Here is an 18,000-nt window from a genome sequence, read left to right on the forward strand (position 1 = left end):
TTTGCTGTCGTGGCTTTGCTGTGAAGTGCAAGTCGTTTGTGACACCACTACATTTTCATGCGTTCGTTATTCTTGAGGATTGTTGCAGTTGTGATTTGGTGACATTTTATGCAGCTCTCAGACCTTAAGACCTCCAAATTCTATAATATTTCAATGAAAATCATTTATACTATGGACGACAATATAAAGTATTTGAATAAGTCATAGACCAGAGAATATTTGCTAATCAGTTTGATGGGAATGTCTATTTGCATTTACGCTGAATGTTTTACCATTAACAATTAAAAGCAGAAGGTCTGTTATTTACATGCAGCAGACATAGATTAGATGTCTGAACATGTATGTAGCTAAATCATGACAAGCCAGCATGCAACAGCGTAATAACCAAGTAATCAATATGTCAAAATCACCACAATCTTATTTAATTTGAGATTAGCAGCAGAATGCTTTAGAAAAAAAGTCATAGTAACTTGAAAAAAAGCTAAAACACTTTTTACAACCATGGTGAACAGAAAAGCATCTCCAGGTGAACAACAGGGAAACCTGGAGGTGAATTAGCTACGTCAGCAAATCACACCGGATTCTACTCTTGTGAGAAAAAAACGGGTGTCTGAGGCTACATTGGGCATAGGCACAATGGTTATGAATAAGCGTTTTTCATTCTTTTAGTCCTTTCTGAGATGCTTTTTTTTTTTTGCCAAGGTTACATTTCCCCTATTCAGATGTTTGATGTGGCCAATTACTGAAGACCTGGCTTGATTTTATTCATTGCATACGATTTGTTTGTGTTTTTTGGACATCCCGTTCCATATTTAGTCCCCATTTGCTGTAACTGTAACCTCCACTATTTTGGGAAGAAACTCCACTAGATTTGAGTGTGGCTCAGTGAAGTCAGGCACTGATGTAGGGAGAGGAGTCGGTGTAGGGTTGAGTTCAGAGCTCTACTGTATATCGGGCTACTCGAGATCTTCCACTTCAACACGTTACCCATAGCTTCATGGAGCTGGCTTTGTGCACAGGGGCATTGTCATGCTGGAACTGGCATTGTCAGGTTTGGGTCTCCTAGTTCATGTTAAAGAAACACATTTTAATTCTACCACATCCAAAAATGTCCTACACAATTGTGTGCCTCCAACTTTGTGGTAATAAAGTTTGGGGAAGATCCACATATGGCTAGACAAGTCATGTGTCCCAGTGCTTTTGTTCGTATAGCGCATGAGCGCTTGTATACTGATTAATCTAGAATGTTCTAGAATGGTAAGAGGTGCTCCCCTGTAGAAGTTGTTCTTCTTCACCTGTCCCAGCAAAACACAACATAGCAACTCACCATCTACACACTACAGGACTCCAGTGTAGGTGTTTCAGTAGCACTTAAGTAGCTTTCTTGTATTTGCAGGATAAAAATAACCAGTTTCTCTTATTTGTCTGTTGGCAAACACACCAAGGTTTTCAGCCGACATTACTGACTTGTAGAACGGCATAATAATCTTGGTGTTTCAAAGTGCCGAAATATAAGAATAACACTCTGGCGTCAATACTTGTTCAAATACTTCGTTTGAAATGTTGGTGAAACTCAATAGCTAGCAAACTGTGCTAAATCTGTGATTAGCGGTGTATACGTGTGTTGGGTGGAGCCTGGACACCCAGGGACTTATCATGCCATCTGGCACTGTGGACGAACACGAGAGAGACACGCACACAGAGTCTAACCGCGTTATTCCCATGCTGCGGGTGTAGGACTTTTGCCTTTCTGTTTATTCACCCATGTCTCCACTCTTTTAATCTCCACTGCTTCTTGTTTTTCCCACTGCTTTAGTGAGTCATGGCAGATACGTGAGCAGTGGTTTTGAGGGAAGTGAGTGGGCTGTGTGTGTGTTTCTGTTTGTAGCTGAGAAATTCTCTTTCTCATTTTTCCCTTGTGTTCACAGTGATCAGCATTGGATATAATACACTAAAGACATTACTTGATATTCAGGGGAGAGAGATTTTTCCTCATGGGAGAAAGATTCCATCTCGCTTTCATTGCATTAATGAGCGGATCATCTAAAATGGACTTGGACTTAAATGTTTTCTCTCGCCGTTCATTTGATACTTAAAATATGCACAAACCAAATCTGTAATGTGATGTGGAAATGTTAATCATATTTAGCTTAATGCTTATACACATGCTTAAAATAACTCCCACTCTAGTGTCAGTCATTTTCTAGATGTACATGAAACATGGCCGAGCGAAAGGTTGAAGCCCGGTGTGGGATGGGTTGTGTTTTCCTCAAAGGCGGCGTGCAGTGATTCATGGAGAGCCTGCTAAACTCTTTTCATGATTAATGCTGAAGTACAATGATATGCAGTCGCTGCAGCTAGCCGTTAGAGATTCGTAAAACAGTGAGTCAGCATTTAAGAGTAAAGGCCCGCTCGTTCCGGTCATGTTTCTGAAGCATTTTTGAACATGTGTTACCCACTAAATGATTTTAGTCCTGACAAGTCCTTTAATCAGTCCCGACTCCCTTTGACATGCATTAGACAGGTCATACATCCTGCTCCGAGTTGCTCAATACATTGTCGAGGCGCCACCAGCACCACAGTACTATATAAATGCAGTAGATGGAGCAGTTAAACATCCAACCGTAAATCTAACCATAAACTTGTCATTAATGCCCGGGTGAAAGAAATGCATTAAGTATTTTTTTTTTTCTTTCTCGTATTAACATTATATTTTGTAGCTTTAGCAATATTGGTTGTATTATCTGCATGAGTTTTAACTGAGAGACGTGCATCAAGAATTACACAGAGGTCTGTTACTGCTGCGAATGATGTAAATGAAAAACCATTAAGAGTTGCCACAGAATTGGAAATCCTATTTCCAGCTGCCTTTGGACTCAGAAGTACTTCTGTCTTGTAGGATTTAAGAAGGACTCAGCACTAACTGTGTAATGTACTTTACACATTCTGTCATGTCATCTGGTTTTGGTGACGCATACAGCTGTGTATCAGCATAATAATGAAAGGTAATACCTTGAAAGATTTCATAGTTGCAGTTGTCGAATCTGACCAAGATTAGAGCTGTTCCTTCAACCCGTGCAATCTTTCTTATTTAGTCTTTTCAATGATTGTGATCTGCAGAGTAATGATTGATTGGACTGTATATAATTTACAAGCAAAATGCAGCAATCCTGATCAAAAGCCAGTAGTGTTTCATTTAACCAAAGCTGATTCAGGACTGTGATGATGCTTAATCCCTGAGTGATATGAGTGTATTTCCTGGGCAAATATGAGCTCAGCTGCTGAGCTACAGCGTTTTATCGGATCTTGGTGATAGAAGGCTCGGTTGATCAATATGTATAGAATATCTTTATTTTTTACAGCGGGTGTGGGTCAATGTATTTTAATCAATGGTTGTTGGCTGGTAGTTAAAAATGATTTAGGTACATAGCTAATACTAAGGGAGTTAATTATTTTTTTCAATGTTCACTGCTCCTGGTGTATCAGCAAGAATCTGGCGACCCGATACGTATCACGATACAGGGGTTGCGATACAATATTTTGCGATATTGTAAGCAAGGCTATATATTGGGATATTTCTTATTTCAGGAATAAGTGGAAAACTGTCATTAAGAGCACACCACCATATGCGCGTCCACACGTAGTCTGCCACAAAGTGTATCCATAAACTGAACATGCCGTTCCTGAGCTTTTTAATGCCGTTTTAACATAACAAATAACACGCAAACAAAAACATATTCAGTCAACGCTGCTATTACTTCCGGAGGTTATACCCCTAATCTTATTTACAGCAGCTCCCCCAGGAAACGGTTACTAACATTAGTAGCATGTCCTTATGCTAGTACTTCCTGTCACTGTTTGAGTACAGAGATAAGAAGACTGCTGTCTAACTAGCGGTTGGGATATAAACTTAAATGCAATATCGATATTTAAATAAAAAAAATTGTGAAACTAAACAGTACAATATCGCAATACTCACGCGTATCGCTTTTTTCTTACACCTTTTCTTCTGGTATTATTCATTACAGAAATATTTATATCACATCTAGGGTTAGGCTTTTGGAATAAGGAAAATGGTGCTTATATACTGTATATCTCTGTGTAATTACATTATTGTTGTGAAATTCATACTGACATTTCTATATATTTATCTTTTTCTTTGACAAAGGGAATGTATTATAATATTAATATCCCCTACTGATAGCACTGTTGCGTTATTCACTGAAAGAGATGACCGAGTAGAAATAGTAAAGAAAGCTCGGTATCGGGTTGCATAGCAGCTTCTTTCTTCTGGTGCACCATAGCTGAAAGCCAGTTTCCTCTTTGCTTTCATTTACATTTATGGTATTTAGCAAACGCCTTTTTACAGAGCGACTTACAACTGAGCAGTTGAGGATTGAGGGCCTTGCTCAAGGGCCCAGCAGTAGCAGCTTGATGGTGCTGGGATTTGAACCTATGATCCTCCGATCCAGAGTGTAACGCCTTAACCACTGAGCTACAACCTTCCTACCAGCCTTCAACTTGCCCTTTCTAATTTCTTTGGAGATTTCTTTTCTGCTTCACTTCACTTTGTTCAGTGTTTGTGTAAGTGAGCTGCTGGCAGCAAATGCAGAACCAAGATATGTGGCTTATCATCAACTATCAGCCAATACTTTCATAAGATGCATCAGTAACTCCATGTAATCTTTGCTTTGTCTTGATTTATACTCTGGTCTTGACCAATAATTGGAAGGGAGTCTTAAACTGAGTCTCTAAAACGTGCTTTTTAAAATGAATATGTTGCAGGAGCGTAAAAGAGTTTTGTTTTTATTGTACAAGAAGTTGTTAATTAAGCCATCAAATTCTCACTTTTTTATATTGTTTACTCTGTGTTGGTTAATAAAAGATACTAACTCGCTGTTTTGTTCTCTCAGTGGAAGGGTTACCGCAGGTGTACTACTTTGGCCCCTGTGGGAAGTATAATGCAATGGTTCTGGAGCTGCTAGGTCCCAGTCTGGAGGACTTGTTTGACCTGTGTGACCGAACATTCTCCTTGAAGACTGTCCTCATGATTGCAATTCAGCTGGTAAGCACGGCTTTCACTAACTGCTGAACAAGTCTGTCCTTTTGAGAGGTTTACAACATGACTCATACCTGACTGCACAAGTGGATTTCCAGTTTGGGACTTTTTCTTTTTTTTTTTTTTTTTTTTATGGTTTTCCAACACACCTGATTCTTCTTGTGAAGGGTCTGTTAATCAGCTGACGAGTTGAATCAGACGTGTTAATGAAGGGGAAAAAACGAAAATGAGGATCTTGCTGTCACTTGTCTATGCACCTGCTCATGATCATCATAGTGATCTAGGGTTTTTTTTCTGTAAATTTTTGTATGAACTTGAAAAACTTACTACAGTAACCTCAAATTTAACATTGATAGTTAGTTCAGGTGGACCAAATGTAAATTGTTGGCTATTAAAAATATTTTTTTCGTGCAGATATCTCGGATGGAATACGTTCACTCAAAAAACCTCATCTATCGGGACGTGAAGCCGGAAAACTTCCTAATCGGGCGACAGGGCAGTAAAAAAGAGCACATCATCCACATAATTGACTTTGGTCTTGCAAAAGAATACATCGACCCAGAGACAAAAAAACACATACCATACAGAGAACACAAGAGCCTGACTGGCACGGCACGTTACATGTCCATCAACACACATTTGGGAAAAGGTACGTGCAGACGCACACACAAACACATGACATCCAAAGCTAAATGGGTTTATACACACCGGCCTTGAGTATTATTTCAGTGCGCTAAATGTGATCATCACTTACTTTGCTTTAATTATCTTTTTTTAAGAGCAAAGTCGACGGGATGACCTAGAAGCACTTGGCCACATGTTTATGTACTTCTTGAGAGGTAGTCTCCCATGGCAGGGGCTGAAAGTGAGTCTGACTGGTGGCATCATTTCCCTGGCCTTTATTTCCTGTCTTTCTTGACTAAGGCGTATCTTTCATTAGTCTGTTGGGATAAAGACAGAATGCTTTTCTCCGTGTTCAACAGGCAGACACATTGAAAGAACGGTATCAAAAAATTGGAGACACCAAACGAAACACTCCCATTGAGGTTCTCTGTGAGAACTTTCCAGGTACGACTGAACTTTTATCAGAGCTAAATGCTAAAACACACCGCTAAAACAATCACGCACCGATTTTAATTTAATTGCATATTCCTGTAAAGGAATAGCTCAGTGTTCAAAGTGTGGTGCGAACTCAATGATTTACATTCTAAGTGCATTCTGTAAACTTAATATACACTGATCAGGCATAACATTTTGACCACCTGCCTAATATTGTGTTGGTGCGCCGAAAGGGGGAGCTCCTGTAGCTCGTCTGTTGGATCGAACCACATTGACCAGCCTTCGCTCCCCATGTGCTTCAATGATCCTTGACCCATGACTCTGTTGCTGATTCACCACAGTTCCTTCCTTGGAGCAATTTTGATGTATACTGACCACTGCAGACTGGGAACAGACCGGGAGTTTTGGAGATGCTCTGCCCCCGGTCGTCCAGCCATCACAATTTGGTCCTTTTCAAATTCGCTCAAATCCTTACGCTCGCCCATTTTTCCTTCTAACACATCAACTTTGATGACAAAATGTTCACTTGCTGTATAATGTTTCCCATCAACTAACAGGTGTCATGATAAAGAGATAATCAGTATGATTCACTTCACCGGTCATAATGTTATGCCTGTTCAGTGTAAGCTGTAAGTCTTCTATCCCCATGTAAGGCATAATAATGAAACTCTTAATATTTTGAAAGTGTTCACTAGATGCATTAAGAAGATTTCTAGAGAACAGTCAGACTGTTTCATTGTATTAGATTTACATTTACAGCATGTGGCAGATGCCTTATTCAGGGCGACTTATAATGATCTCATTCAAAGAAATGAGCAGTTGAGGGCCTTTCTTATGGGCCCAGCAGTTACAGCTTAGTGGTGATGGGATTTGAGTTTAAAACCATCTGATCCAAAGACCACCATCATAACCACTAAGCTACCTCTAGTCCAATTGTATGAAACTATAGTCAGACGGATATTACGGTTTATTAAAATGATAATGATGTACAGTGTTGTCAGTTTTGTGAACGTGCATTGATTATTCTCCTATGTTTTTTTATATATATATATTTGTAGAGGAGATGGCGACGTATTTGCGCTACGTACGGCGGTTAGATTTCTTTGAGAAGCCAGATTATGAGTATCTGAGGACTCTCTTCACTGAACTATTCGAAAGGAAAGGATATACGTTCGACTACACATATGACTGGGTTGGCAGACAGATTGTGAGTATTTACTGTAAAGTATCACAGGTATTAATACACTGGAACATTTTAATCTGTACTCTCAATATTCGTCATACACACATCCATCCCTTACTGTTTCATTTGTGTGTGTGTGTATAAATATAATTTCTTTTTTTCTAGTGTATGTGATTTCTTAACCTTCCTGATTTCTTTTTTTTTTTTGCATGTTTGTCACACTTCAATGTTTAAGATCATCAAACTAATATAAAGATTAGTAAAAGATAACAAAAGTGAACACAACATGCAGTTTTTAAAGGAAGGTTTTTATTATTTAGGGAAAACTAAATACAAAACTACACGGCCCTTTGTGAAGACGTCTTTGTCCCCTAAACCTAATAACTGGTTGGGCCGCCCTTAGCAGCAACAACAGCAATCAAGCGTCACTCATCTATGCAGAATTGTTGTAATTCAGCCACATTGGAACTTTTTAAAGTCATGCGACAGAATCTCAATAGGATTCAGGTCAGAACTTTGACTAGGCCACTCCAAATTCTTTATTTTGTTTTTCTTCAGCCATTCAGAGGTGGACTTGCTGGTGTGTTTTGGATCATTGTCCTGCTGCAGAACCAAAGTTTGCTTCAGCTTGAGGTTACAAACAGATGGCCGGACATTCTCCTTCAGGATTTTTTGATAAACAGCAGAAATCATGGTTCCATTTATCACAGCAAGTCTTCCAGGTCCTGAAGCAGCAAAACAGCCCCAGACCATCACAATACCACCACCTTATTTTACTATTGGTATGATGTTCTTTTTCTGAAATGCAGTGTTACTTTTACTCCAGACGTAATGGGGGACACACACTTTCCAAAAAGTTCAACTTTTGTCTCATCAGTCCACAGAGTATTTTCCCAAAAGTCTTGGGGATCATCAAGATGTTTCCTGGCAAAACTGAGAAGAGCCTTTATGTTCTTTTTGCTCAGCAGCGGTTTTTATCTTGGAACTCTGCCATGCAGACCATTTTTGCCTAGTCTCTTTCTTATGGTGGAGTCATGAACACTGACCTTAACTAGGGGAAGTGAGGCCTGCAGCTCTTTGGATGTTGTTGTGGGGTCTTTTGTGACCTCTTGTATGAGTCGTCGCTGTGCTCTTGGAGTCATTTTGTTTGGCTGGCCACTCCTGGAAAGGTTCTCCACTGTTCCATGTTTTTGCCATTTGTGAATAATGGCTCTCACTGCTGTTTGCAGGAGTCCCAAAGCTTTAGAAATGGCTTTACAACCTTTTCCAGACTGATCGATCCCAATTAATTTCTTTCTCATTTGTTTCTGAATTTCCTTGGATCTCTGCATGCTGTCCAGCTTTTGAGGATCTTTTGGTCTACTTTACTTTGTCAGGCAGGTCCTATTTAAGAGATTTGCACTCAATTGTACAGGACGTCTTTAGATGCGCTCTAATAACATTTTGCATTCCCTGAACTTGGAAACCCAAACTAGTTCCAGCATGGCAATGCCCCTGTGCACACGTGAGCTCCTTGAAGATCTGGTTTAGATGCTTTGGAGATGAAGATCTTGAGTAACCTGCTATAAAGCTCTGATCTCATCCCTACTGAACACCTTTGGGATGAATGTGAAAGCTGCCAGGACCCCAGGCCTTCTTACCTACATCAGTACATGCCTTTCGTAACACCATGGTGGCTGATTAACACAAATATTCACAAGCACACTCCAAAAACTAGTGGAACATCTTCCCAGAAGAGTGGAGGGATGCAATGCAATGGTCAAAAATCACATACCATACTTATGACCAGTTGACTTACTTTTGGCAATATTGTGTGTGCGTGTGTGTATATATATTAACCTTATTTTTATTCTTTATAGTTAGACTAATCTTTTATTATACTTTATTATATTAATTTTTACCTTACTTTGTTTTTTATTTTGTATATTGTATTTCTATTTTTCATTTGGACAGTCGTAAAAAAAAATGCATTTCACTACATGTCGTACTCTGTATGAATGTGTATGTGACAAATACAATTTTAATTTGATTAATAGTTGGTCTGTAGTTCCTTTTTTAGTTGATATCTTTTTAAAGTTGTAAATTTTGGTCTTGTAGCATCTGAACTTCTCCTGCATTTCTGTTTGCCTCCTAGCCGACACCAGTCGGGTCAGTTCATGTGGATTCAGGAGCCTCGGCTATCACTAGAGAATCCCACGCCAACAGAGAACGACCTTCACAACATCAGCCGCTGCGGAACCAGGTACAAATCATCAGAGTAGTATTTTAAAAAGCCATTGAAAATTTGAAGAGATTTGTTTGAAACTGAGTTATATTAGTTTGTAGGGCCGTGTTAGGTGTGCGCTGCATTGAAGGTATAGCGAGAGTTGATGAGAGAGAGTGAAACAATGAGCAGTGGAATCAGGAAGATAGCCTTGGAGAGCTAAATTAATTTCCATCCTGGAAAAGCTCCAGCCCCACCCCCCGGCCTCCAGCGGCACCACTGCATCCTGATTTGCTGGGCTGCTCGGGCTTCATTGGCTGAGTTGGAGTGGTGCTACTCCTGACGCTGATCTCTGACTGCACCCAGTGCTGTAGTTGAGCCTATAGTCAGGAAGCATCTCGAATTGCTCATCTAGTTTTGGTTAGTTATTGACTTCCCTGATCATAATCATACTGAAATATTTTTTTTTCGAATGCAACCCCTCAGAAAAGCAAAATATAGTGGTGTATTTCAAGAGATTACGAGTGACGACGAAATAGAAGCCGTGTTTTCTTGGCTTGTGTTTATTCATCACAATAAGCAGCCGTCCTCTGTCTCCATGGGCTTTGTGCGTATCACAAATGGATGAACAATTTGTCCAAACAGACAAAGGCTCCCATTTAAACCCCCCTGCAGTACAACAGACTAGCTTTAGCCTTGGAAAATGCTAACACTACAAGAGTAGATGGGTAATTTTCCTGAAGCACAGCTTTGGTTTTTATTTTGTTTTGTTTCGTTGGGGATTTTTTTTTTTTTTTTTTTGGCTTGAGAGAATGGCAGAAAGGAGATATGAATCATGCTGAATATTGGCTGTTTGCATAATTATTTGGAAAATGCTCTTGAGCTCACTTGCAGGTGGTCCAGACACATGGCACTAGCCTATGCCTTTTCTGTTCTTTTCATGTCAGTTGGAGTTATTTTAACTTCTTTTCTGCTTGTGTGTGTGTGTGTGTGTGTGTGTGTGTGTGTGTGTGTGTGTGTGTGTGTGTGTGTGTGTGTGTGTGTGTGTTTTGCTCTACACACTCCTTACCTCACTGCTTGCATCACATTCACATGTCTAACACTTCTCTGTTCTGCTGCTGTCCTCTTTGTCTGTTTATTTTGTGCTGTTTATGTGCAATGCATGGCCATTCGCCCCTCTCTCTCTCTCTCTCTCTCTCTCTCTCTCTCTCTCTCTCTCTCTCTCTTTCCCTTTTTGCTGTGGTCTTGGTGCTTTGTGGGGGTAAGACGGTCAGCTCGGAGCACAGGGGAGCATGGGACACTCAGCCTCATCGGCACACCAACCTGTCATACCTGAGCTCATATATGGCATCTGACCGGCATGGGGGCTCTGCACAGGTAAAGCGAGGATCTGCACGCACTGGCCCTCACCTCATTCCTGCCACACCACACAGCTAAAGCATTGCTGCTTATTTTCTTTTAATTTCACCCCTTTTCCCTTGCAACTAGCAGAGCAGTTTGTTACACTTCTCATGAATGCACACCGGTGTTATTCATGGGAGAACTTGCATGGAGTACACAAATATATGCTGTACATCTAAAACCATGACAAAGATAATCTGTGTGGAATAATAAATTGTTGAATTTGTTAAGGACAAATATATTGCTAAAAAATGGTTTAAGAACATTGCTGCACCTTTACAGTCATGAAGAGTTCAAGGAGCGATGACTACTGGTCCTTACTAGGGGTGTAACGGTACACAAAATTCACGGTACGGTCAGGGGGAAGAAATGCAAAACGTGAAATTGCTTGTCTTTTTGTTTTTGTTTTTTGGATACATTGGTTGAAAATTTGGTTAAATTTGGAAAATGTGAAAATTTGGTTAAATTGGTTAAAATCAATTACATTGATTTAAAAAAATTAAATAAATGGAAAAATGTAAGTATATAGTTTACATTTGTTAGACTCTATTTGGGCAATACAGTGTATGTAAGTGTGTGTTTATACTTTAATTTTCTAAAGATAGGATCTACTTATTTCAGCAGACTTTAACAAATGTCTTCATTCCTTTCAACCTTCATTCATTTACTCCCTTGATATGTGGAATTGCCAGGATTTTCTCCATTTAAGAGAAATTTTCGAAGCTAGACATAAAACGTATAGCACTAGCCTTAGCTGCTAGCCACTTCCTGGTTAGCAGCTAACGCTAGCATGCACGAAACAAATGTTATTTCCGGTACAGAGTGAGGAGTCACAGTGACACTACGCAAACTCTGGTTTCTTTTTTATACCCCTAGCATCGTTTTGTAGGTTTTAAAAGCTAATAATTAAAAAAATGTGCTCAAAGTGCAAGGTGGAGACTAAACAAAGTTGTAGTCCGTCACTTAATACGTTCCTGAGGAAACTCAGATTTTAAATATGTTCCACGTGTAAAAAGGATTGCATTCTGAAAGCCCTGTACCGAAAAATTGTATGAATACGTGTATCGTTACACCCCTAGTCCTCACTATTTCTTACAATAAATAATAGCTAACTGCTGGGAATTTTACTGTCTATGTTCAGCTGTTAAACAGTACCCTAACTTGTAAAAGCTGAACCAATGGCGCTTTCAGAAATATATAGTGAATTATTAATTTGCATGTCAATTCATTTGCATATCAAACACAATTGTCATAGGACCTATATAGTGACTTTACAACCTGACCAAGGTGCACAGACTGTAAAACAGCAAGAGTAAACATTAAACGAAGCAGAGTGCGATAATTATCAGGGAGATGTGATAAATATGAGGTTGAAATGTAAGGAATGTGAGAGCAGACACTGGAAATGTAGTTTTGATAAGAATTACCTGTCATTATATATGCAATTATGAGTGCAAAGTAAAGGAGAGTGTGTTAGAGAAGTGAAGAAAAGAGTGCAGGCATGGTGGAGTGGGTGGAGAAGAGTGATAGCAGGAGTGATTTGTGATAGAGTATCTGCGAGAGTGAAAGGGAAAGTTTATAGAACTGTGGTGAGACTTGTGATGTATGGTTTAGAGACGGTTGCATTGAGTAAAAGACAGGAGGTGGAGCTGAAGGTAGCAGAGCTGAAGATGTTGAGGTTTTTGTTGGGAGTGGCGATGATGGACAGAATTAGAAATGAGTTTATTAGAGGGACAGCGCATGTAGGACGTTTTGGAGACAAGGTGAGGGAGGCAAGATTGAGATGGTTTGGACATGTGCAGAGGAGAGACATGGGTTATATCAGTAGGAGAATGGTTATGGTTGGGCAGAGATACAAAAACGTCTGTTTTGTGCCTAATCATAGATATGTGTGTGTGCGTGAGCATACTGCATGTGAACAGTACCAGTGATTGAGAAGAACTTCTACTTTAATTCTATTTTTGTACTAATGAGTCATTGTGCAGTGTGTCTGTGTAGTTTGTGTATATTTCTAGAGGCACTAAAGTATTATATCGGAAATACTTGATGCAGTTACACTCCGTCACGTAGACGAAAAGATCCGGAGGTAATTTTGAGTTGCTGTGGCAACTTTTGGAAAGTAAAATATAAATGCACTCGGTTCCGATCAACCAAAACAATACTGCGGAAAAAAGTTCCAAAATCTTTCAAATTACCAGAAAGGGTCAAGAAAAATTGCAAGGTAGATTAGAATTAAAAAGAAATTTGAACGCTAGTGGAAGCGATGGATTTGGACACATTTGTGACAACTATTTTCAATCCCGAATTCAATAAAATGTTATTTGACTTCTTAAAAAAAAAAAGTTTTTTTCCAAAGTTTTCTTGCTATCTGGATGAACACGATTTGTGTTGCAGGTGATCAGCTCTACCAACGGAGAGCTGAATGCAGACGACCCTCTGGTAGCCCATTCTAATGCACCAATAACGACGCAGGCCGAAGTGGACGTCGTGGATGAGGCCAAGTGCGTGTTTTTTATTACTTTTTTCCCCCTCCTTCTCTGCTGTATTCGTGCCTCGTCTTTTTCTCAACTTCCTGCTGCGACACCTTTGTTCTTGCGGTCTTCCCTTCATGATTTCTTTGTTGTTTCTCTTTTGCACCATTCATCATCTATTTGTACTTTGTGCTCTTGCCTTGTGTGTATGTGTATTGCATGTAGTTTCACTTCACCTGTTTGTGTGTACAGTATTAATCTCTATCTCTCTCTCTACGCTTTCTGTAGCTGCGTGAAAATGCTCAACTTGTGGTGAGTCTCCCTTTCCCTGTACTCATCCCAGTTCAGGGACGGGCACACAGGGGGAAACACTAGTGCTGACTTAGTGAGCTAATTCTTTACATAATGCAGTACTATCAAACTGGATGGACAGGGTGTCTTGTCTCTCACTAGCTAACTATATTGATTACTATTTGGTCTTGAGTTAACATCTCCATATTCGGTGTTCTAGACAGCAGCCCAGAAGTCGTCTGACACCGTGCCATGTTTCTTTCTCAACAGCATGTCTATACATTGTCTTACTAATGGCCATGTTGTTCTCGTCTTGTGCTTTGGGGTGTTTTGTTTTTCGTGTGTGTTTCACGCGACAACCTTCACTGATGTCCTTTCTTGTAAATTGTAATAGATATTGGGTGTGACCTTGACAATTAATTTTGATCTTTTTTTTTTTTTTCCTTCCCATCCTCCCCCCTCAGGTGCTGCTGCTTTTTCAAGCGTAAAAGGAAGAAGAGTTCCCCGAGGCACAAATGAGCCAAAATCTTCCTCTCCTTTCTTTCACTGCACTGCTGATGTGAGCCTGTCCACGGAGACACATATTTACAGCTGGAAAATGTTCAAGGCTTATACACACAGTACACACAGTGGCCCTGCAAGAATGTTAAAGCTTCTTTACAGTCCAGAGGCACCTGGACGAGACTGTCTCCCCTTTTGCACTCTTTTCATTTGCTTCTTCATTCTGATCTTTCTTTATTTATGTATTTTGATGTTTTTAACGGACATTTGCTTGTCCCAATGAAAATCTAGTCAGTAGAGGACAGTCATGCTGAATTCTTATTATTAATTTTTTTTTTTTTCCCCATGAACGGTTGTATTTTGCTATGAACATTGAAACTTTTCCCTCAACTGTTAAGTCATTTCAATGATCTTCTCTTGCTTGGCCTGTTTTCTGTTTTGTTTTGGTTTTTCCTCTTTTGTTTATTTCATCCACCTGCTTTTTGGACAGAGAGAAATTCATCACTTGGTGGTACCTGGACTCGATAGCACAGATTACTTCCACGTTTTCTTCTACACATTCTGTGCCAGTTTGAATATAAATGTCCGTTTACTGTATTCATCCCGTCAACACATAAGCACAGCGTCGTCACCGAATAACTCATTCAACGCGAAGTTCGAAACTCCACACCACAATAACGGTCCCGATGAAACAAACGTGTTACACTGGAGACAAATATAATTGCATGTCAAAGTGCAATACATACGTACGGTATGTATACGCGTATTGATCTAAAGTGGTTTTGCAAAGATGACAAGCTTGCGAAGGATTTTGTCCCCCAAGACCAAAATCTAAAGAAGAAAAAAAAAGAATTTTACTCAATATATTGAAGTATTTATCCTGAAGGTATTTGTGGCATGTTTGATTAGGTAACCAAAAGCCATATTTCATGTATTTAATCGTATTGTAGTTTGCATGATCCAATCCATGGCTTCTCTTAATACATTTCCAGCAGGGGGCGTACTGTACGTGAGAAAGCCCAAATCCAGCACCACTCATGTTTCAGCTTGCAGAGCACATTTGCTATGTACGGTTATATAAACACTTTTAGCTTTGAATGTGCAATACTCATTCCCAAAGTCTTAAAAGTTCCAATTCTTTATCACCAATCGTTCCTTTCTATTTTTTTTTGTTTCAAATTTTCAAATAAGATAAATAAGATACAGAAGACGAGGCCAATTGTTTAAATGTTACAGTAGGTTTATGTATATTGATGGTTTTTGTAACGTGGGATTGTGCAGTTAGGAGGAAGGAATTTCTCATTCTGATTGTCAGCTCTTTCATGTCCCCTGCTGATGATAATGCCTTGAGTACAGAGCTGCATTCACGTTAGCCAGATCATTCAAATGAATATTCCTGGTGAACAATACCAGACGGATGGAGGGTTGGACATGCTCATGTTCTACCTGTATGAACTCTGAGATGGACTGCAAGCCAGTCATAACATGGCATGTGATTTACCTGCAACTAATTACACTGAATCTTTATTAAATGTAAAGAGCATTTGTCTTAATCCCCATGATGCTAGTGAGCTGTTGGGTATTTGGTAAAACAGTGTTTAAGATTGTTGCACCCTGACATACTTGATCGTTTGAGCGAAAGCTTAATGAACCTTTTATATGCATCACATACTGGATTTTCTTCCCTTGTTTTTTGCTTTGTATTTCCGCTTCAGTCCTCAAGCTAGATTTTGTTTAGGTGATTATTTTTATTTTTTTCATGAGTAATCTAACAAACAGCTGCCTGTTTATAGCATTAATTCTATTGCAAAACATTGTACTGTAAGTTTCTTTTTTTCCTTTTTTTTTTTTTTGTTTGCTTTTTGTATTTGAATATGGATTATAATTGCGGCCTGAATGATGGATTTTTTTTGTTTCTTAAACAAAACAAACATTTATTTTGTATTTAATGATTGATGCCTCAAATGGAAACAATTTGATGGTGTGTTTGTGCATTGACAGTGCATATGAGTGTATGTGGTCACTTTATTTGTAATTTTCTTGATTGTGAATATTTGTGAAAATTTCGATTTCTTTTATTTGGAGAACATTGAGGTCTCAACAGCACCTCCTGGTGGGGTGAATGACTGAATCTGTGCTTTTCTCCTAAATTAGCCATATATGGTAAAAAAAAACAACAAAACAAACAAGCAAAAAAATATATGTATATATATGTATAATGATTATTTGTGCATAATCATTTAAGTTATGACTTTAAGTTTGGACACTGACTGAACCAGTGTTGAAATCATTGTATTAGCTGGACGTCTTCATATAAAGAGACTAGGGGACGTAGGACTGGATTTCCCATCCCGTGTGTTTAATTTAGTCGTGTATGGTTGATATTGAAACTGATCAGAATTTGTTTGAGCTTATATTATTATTAATTGAAGCGTTTTACCTTTACATTTGATGTTGATTTTTGTTTTGTTTTTGTGGGGCAGGAAGGATCAGTGCCTTCGTCCCCAAGTCAGTATCTGCTTCGAGTCATATAAACACTGGTTCATTGGGGCATTTGGATTTTTTTTCTTCCCTATCACTGATTCCAGCACCATCAACATTTATCATGATTAATGTCTCGTCCACAAATCCACGCTTGTTTACTTACACTGTTTAATTCCCAGGTGAATTGCGATAATGTGCTCACATACAGACAAGCTGTACACATTTAGAGAGATCGTTCCTTATGCATAATCTACTCAACGCTACAGTCTTAAACCATGCTCTGGTTCCCTGTTCACACATTATGCCTTATTGAAGGAAAGGAAAAATGAAAAGAAAAGCTTTTTATGAAACTAAGTAAATAAAATAAAGAAATAACCTGAAATAAATCATTGTATCACATCACATAAAAAACTGATTATTGCAGATTTAGCTTGAGAGATTAATATTCAGATAGTACATTCTTTTGTTTAATCTTCAAACCCACACATATGATGGAACTGAAACCACTATTAAAACCATGTTAAAATCAGTCAGAATCTGTGTTGTAAATTGTGTAAGATATTTAATTGTTTGATGGTTTGATTTTGACTCTGCTTTGATTCGGATACATGAAAAGAAAACACACACTTTTGATTTCGTCTTGGACTAAATGCTTTTAATGAGAATTTCTAACAAGAAGCTTTGTTCATGTACAGTGCTATCAGGGCTTAATGTGTGTCTGGATAAAAACTGACTCCTCGAAATGTATTATTAATGTTGTGTGTTTAAAATTGTTGAATGTCATCTCAAATTTTTATTCTTATGCTTTACCTGTGCTAAAGGGCTCCAGATGAGAAGAATCCATTAGTTTGTTGTTTTGGATTTTTTATTTATTTTTGTTTTGGGGGTTTTTTTGTTTTTGTTTTTTTTTGGAAAGTTTTGTGTTCAGAAAGACAGACAGCCTCTCTGTGTAATGGCCATTTTTCAGAGGCACCAATAAATACTTTTTATTCCTTCCAACCAGAGGGGTAGCTCAAATTTGGACCCTTTTTTAAATGTAAAATAAAAAATGATCTCTCTTACCCTTCACCTGGCATCTGAGTCGTTTTTGTGTTTGAATTTAAATTAGATTAGATTAGATTAAACTTTATTGTCATTGTGCAGGGTACATGTACAGAGCCAATGAAATGCAGTTAGCATCTAACCAGAAGTGCATAGATATTTTATTTACAAGTGGCAGTGTAATAAATAAGGGTATGAGGTTATACAGAAGGTGTAGTAATATGTACATATAACTGAATAAGGGTATATATAGTGTGGTTTTTATATAAGTATATTACAGTATGATCTGTTTAAATCTTTACTGTTT

The 18,000-nt window shown here is 38.7% G+C and overlaps 1 protein-coding gene across 4 annotated transcripts in view; it reads left to right on the forward strand.

Moving 5' to 3' along the window:
- Window positions 1-17,720, forward strand: part of LOC124392360 (casein kinase I-like) — a 32,980-nt gene extending 15,260 nt beyond the window's left edge. Inside the window, exons 5-14 of one of the 4 annotated variants that reach the window (XM_046859307.1) lie at window positions 4,914-5,065; window positions 5,474-5,708; window positions 5,839-5,924; window positions 6,043-6,127; window positions 7,177-7,325; window positions 9,436-9,543; window positions 10,771-10,881; window positions 13,300-13,406; window positions 13,665-13,688; window positions 14,132-17,720. In XM_046859307.1, coding sequence (XP_046715263.1) covers window positions 4,914-5,065; window positions 5,474-5,708; window positions 5,839-5,924; window positions 6,043-6,127; window positions 7,177-7,325; window positions 9,436-9,543; window positions 10,771-10,881; window positions 13,300-13,406; window positions 13,665-13,688; window positions 14,132-14,186 — 1,112 coding nt within the window. In that variant the 3' untranslated portion in view covers window positions 14,187-17,720. The remainder of the gene's footprint in view (window positions 1-4,913; window positions 5,066-5,473; window positions 5,709-5,838; window positions 5,925-6,042; window positions 6,128-7,176; window positions 7,326-9,435; window positions 9,544-10,770; window positions 10,882-13,299; window positions 13,407-13,664; window positions 13,689-14,131) is intronic. The other 3 variants (XM_046859308.1, XM_046859309.1, XM_046859310.1) reach the window with 3 other exon arrangements.
- Window positions 17,721-18,000: the final 280 nt, after the last annotated feature.

This window comes from Silurus meridionalis, chromosome 10 (assembly GCF_014805685.1).
Source record: "Silurus meridionalis isolate SWU-2019-XX chromosome 10, ASM1480568v1, whole genome shotgun sequence".
NCBI classification, from domain to species: Eukaryota; Metazoa; Chordata; class Actinopteri; order Siluriformes; family Siluridae; genus Silurus; species Silurus meridionalis.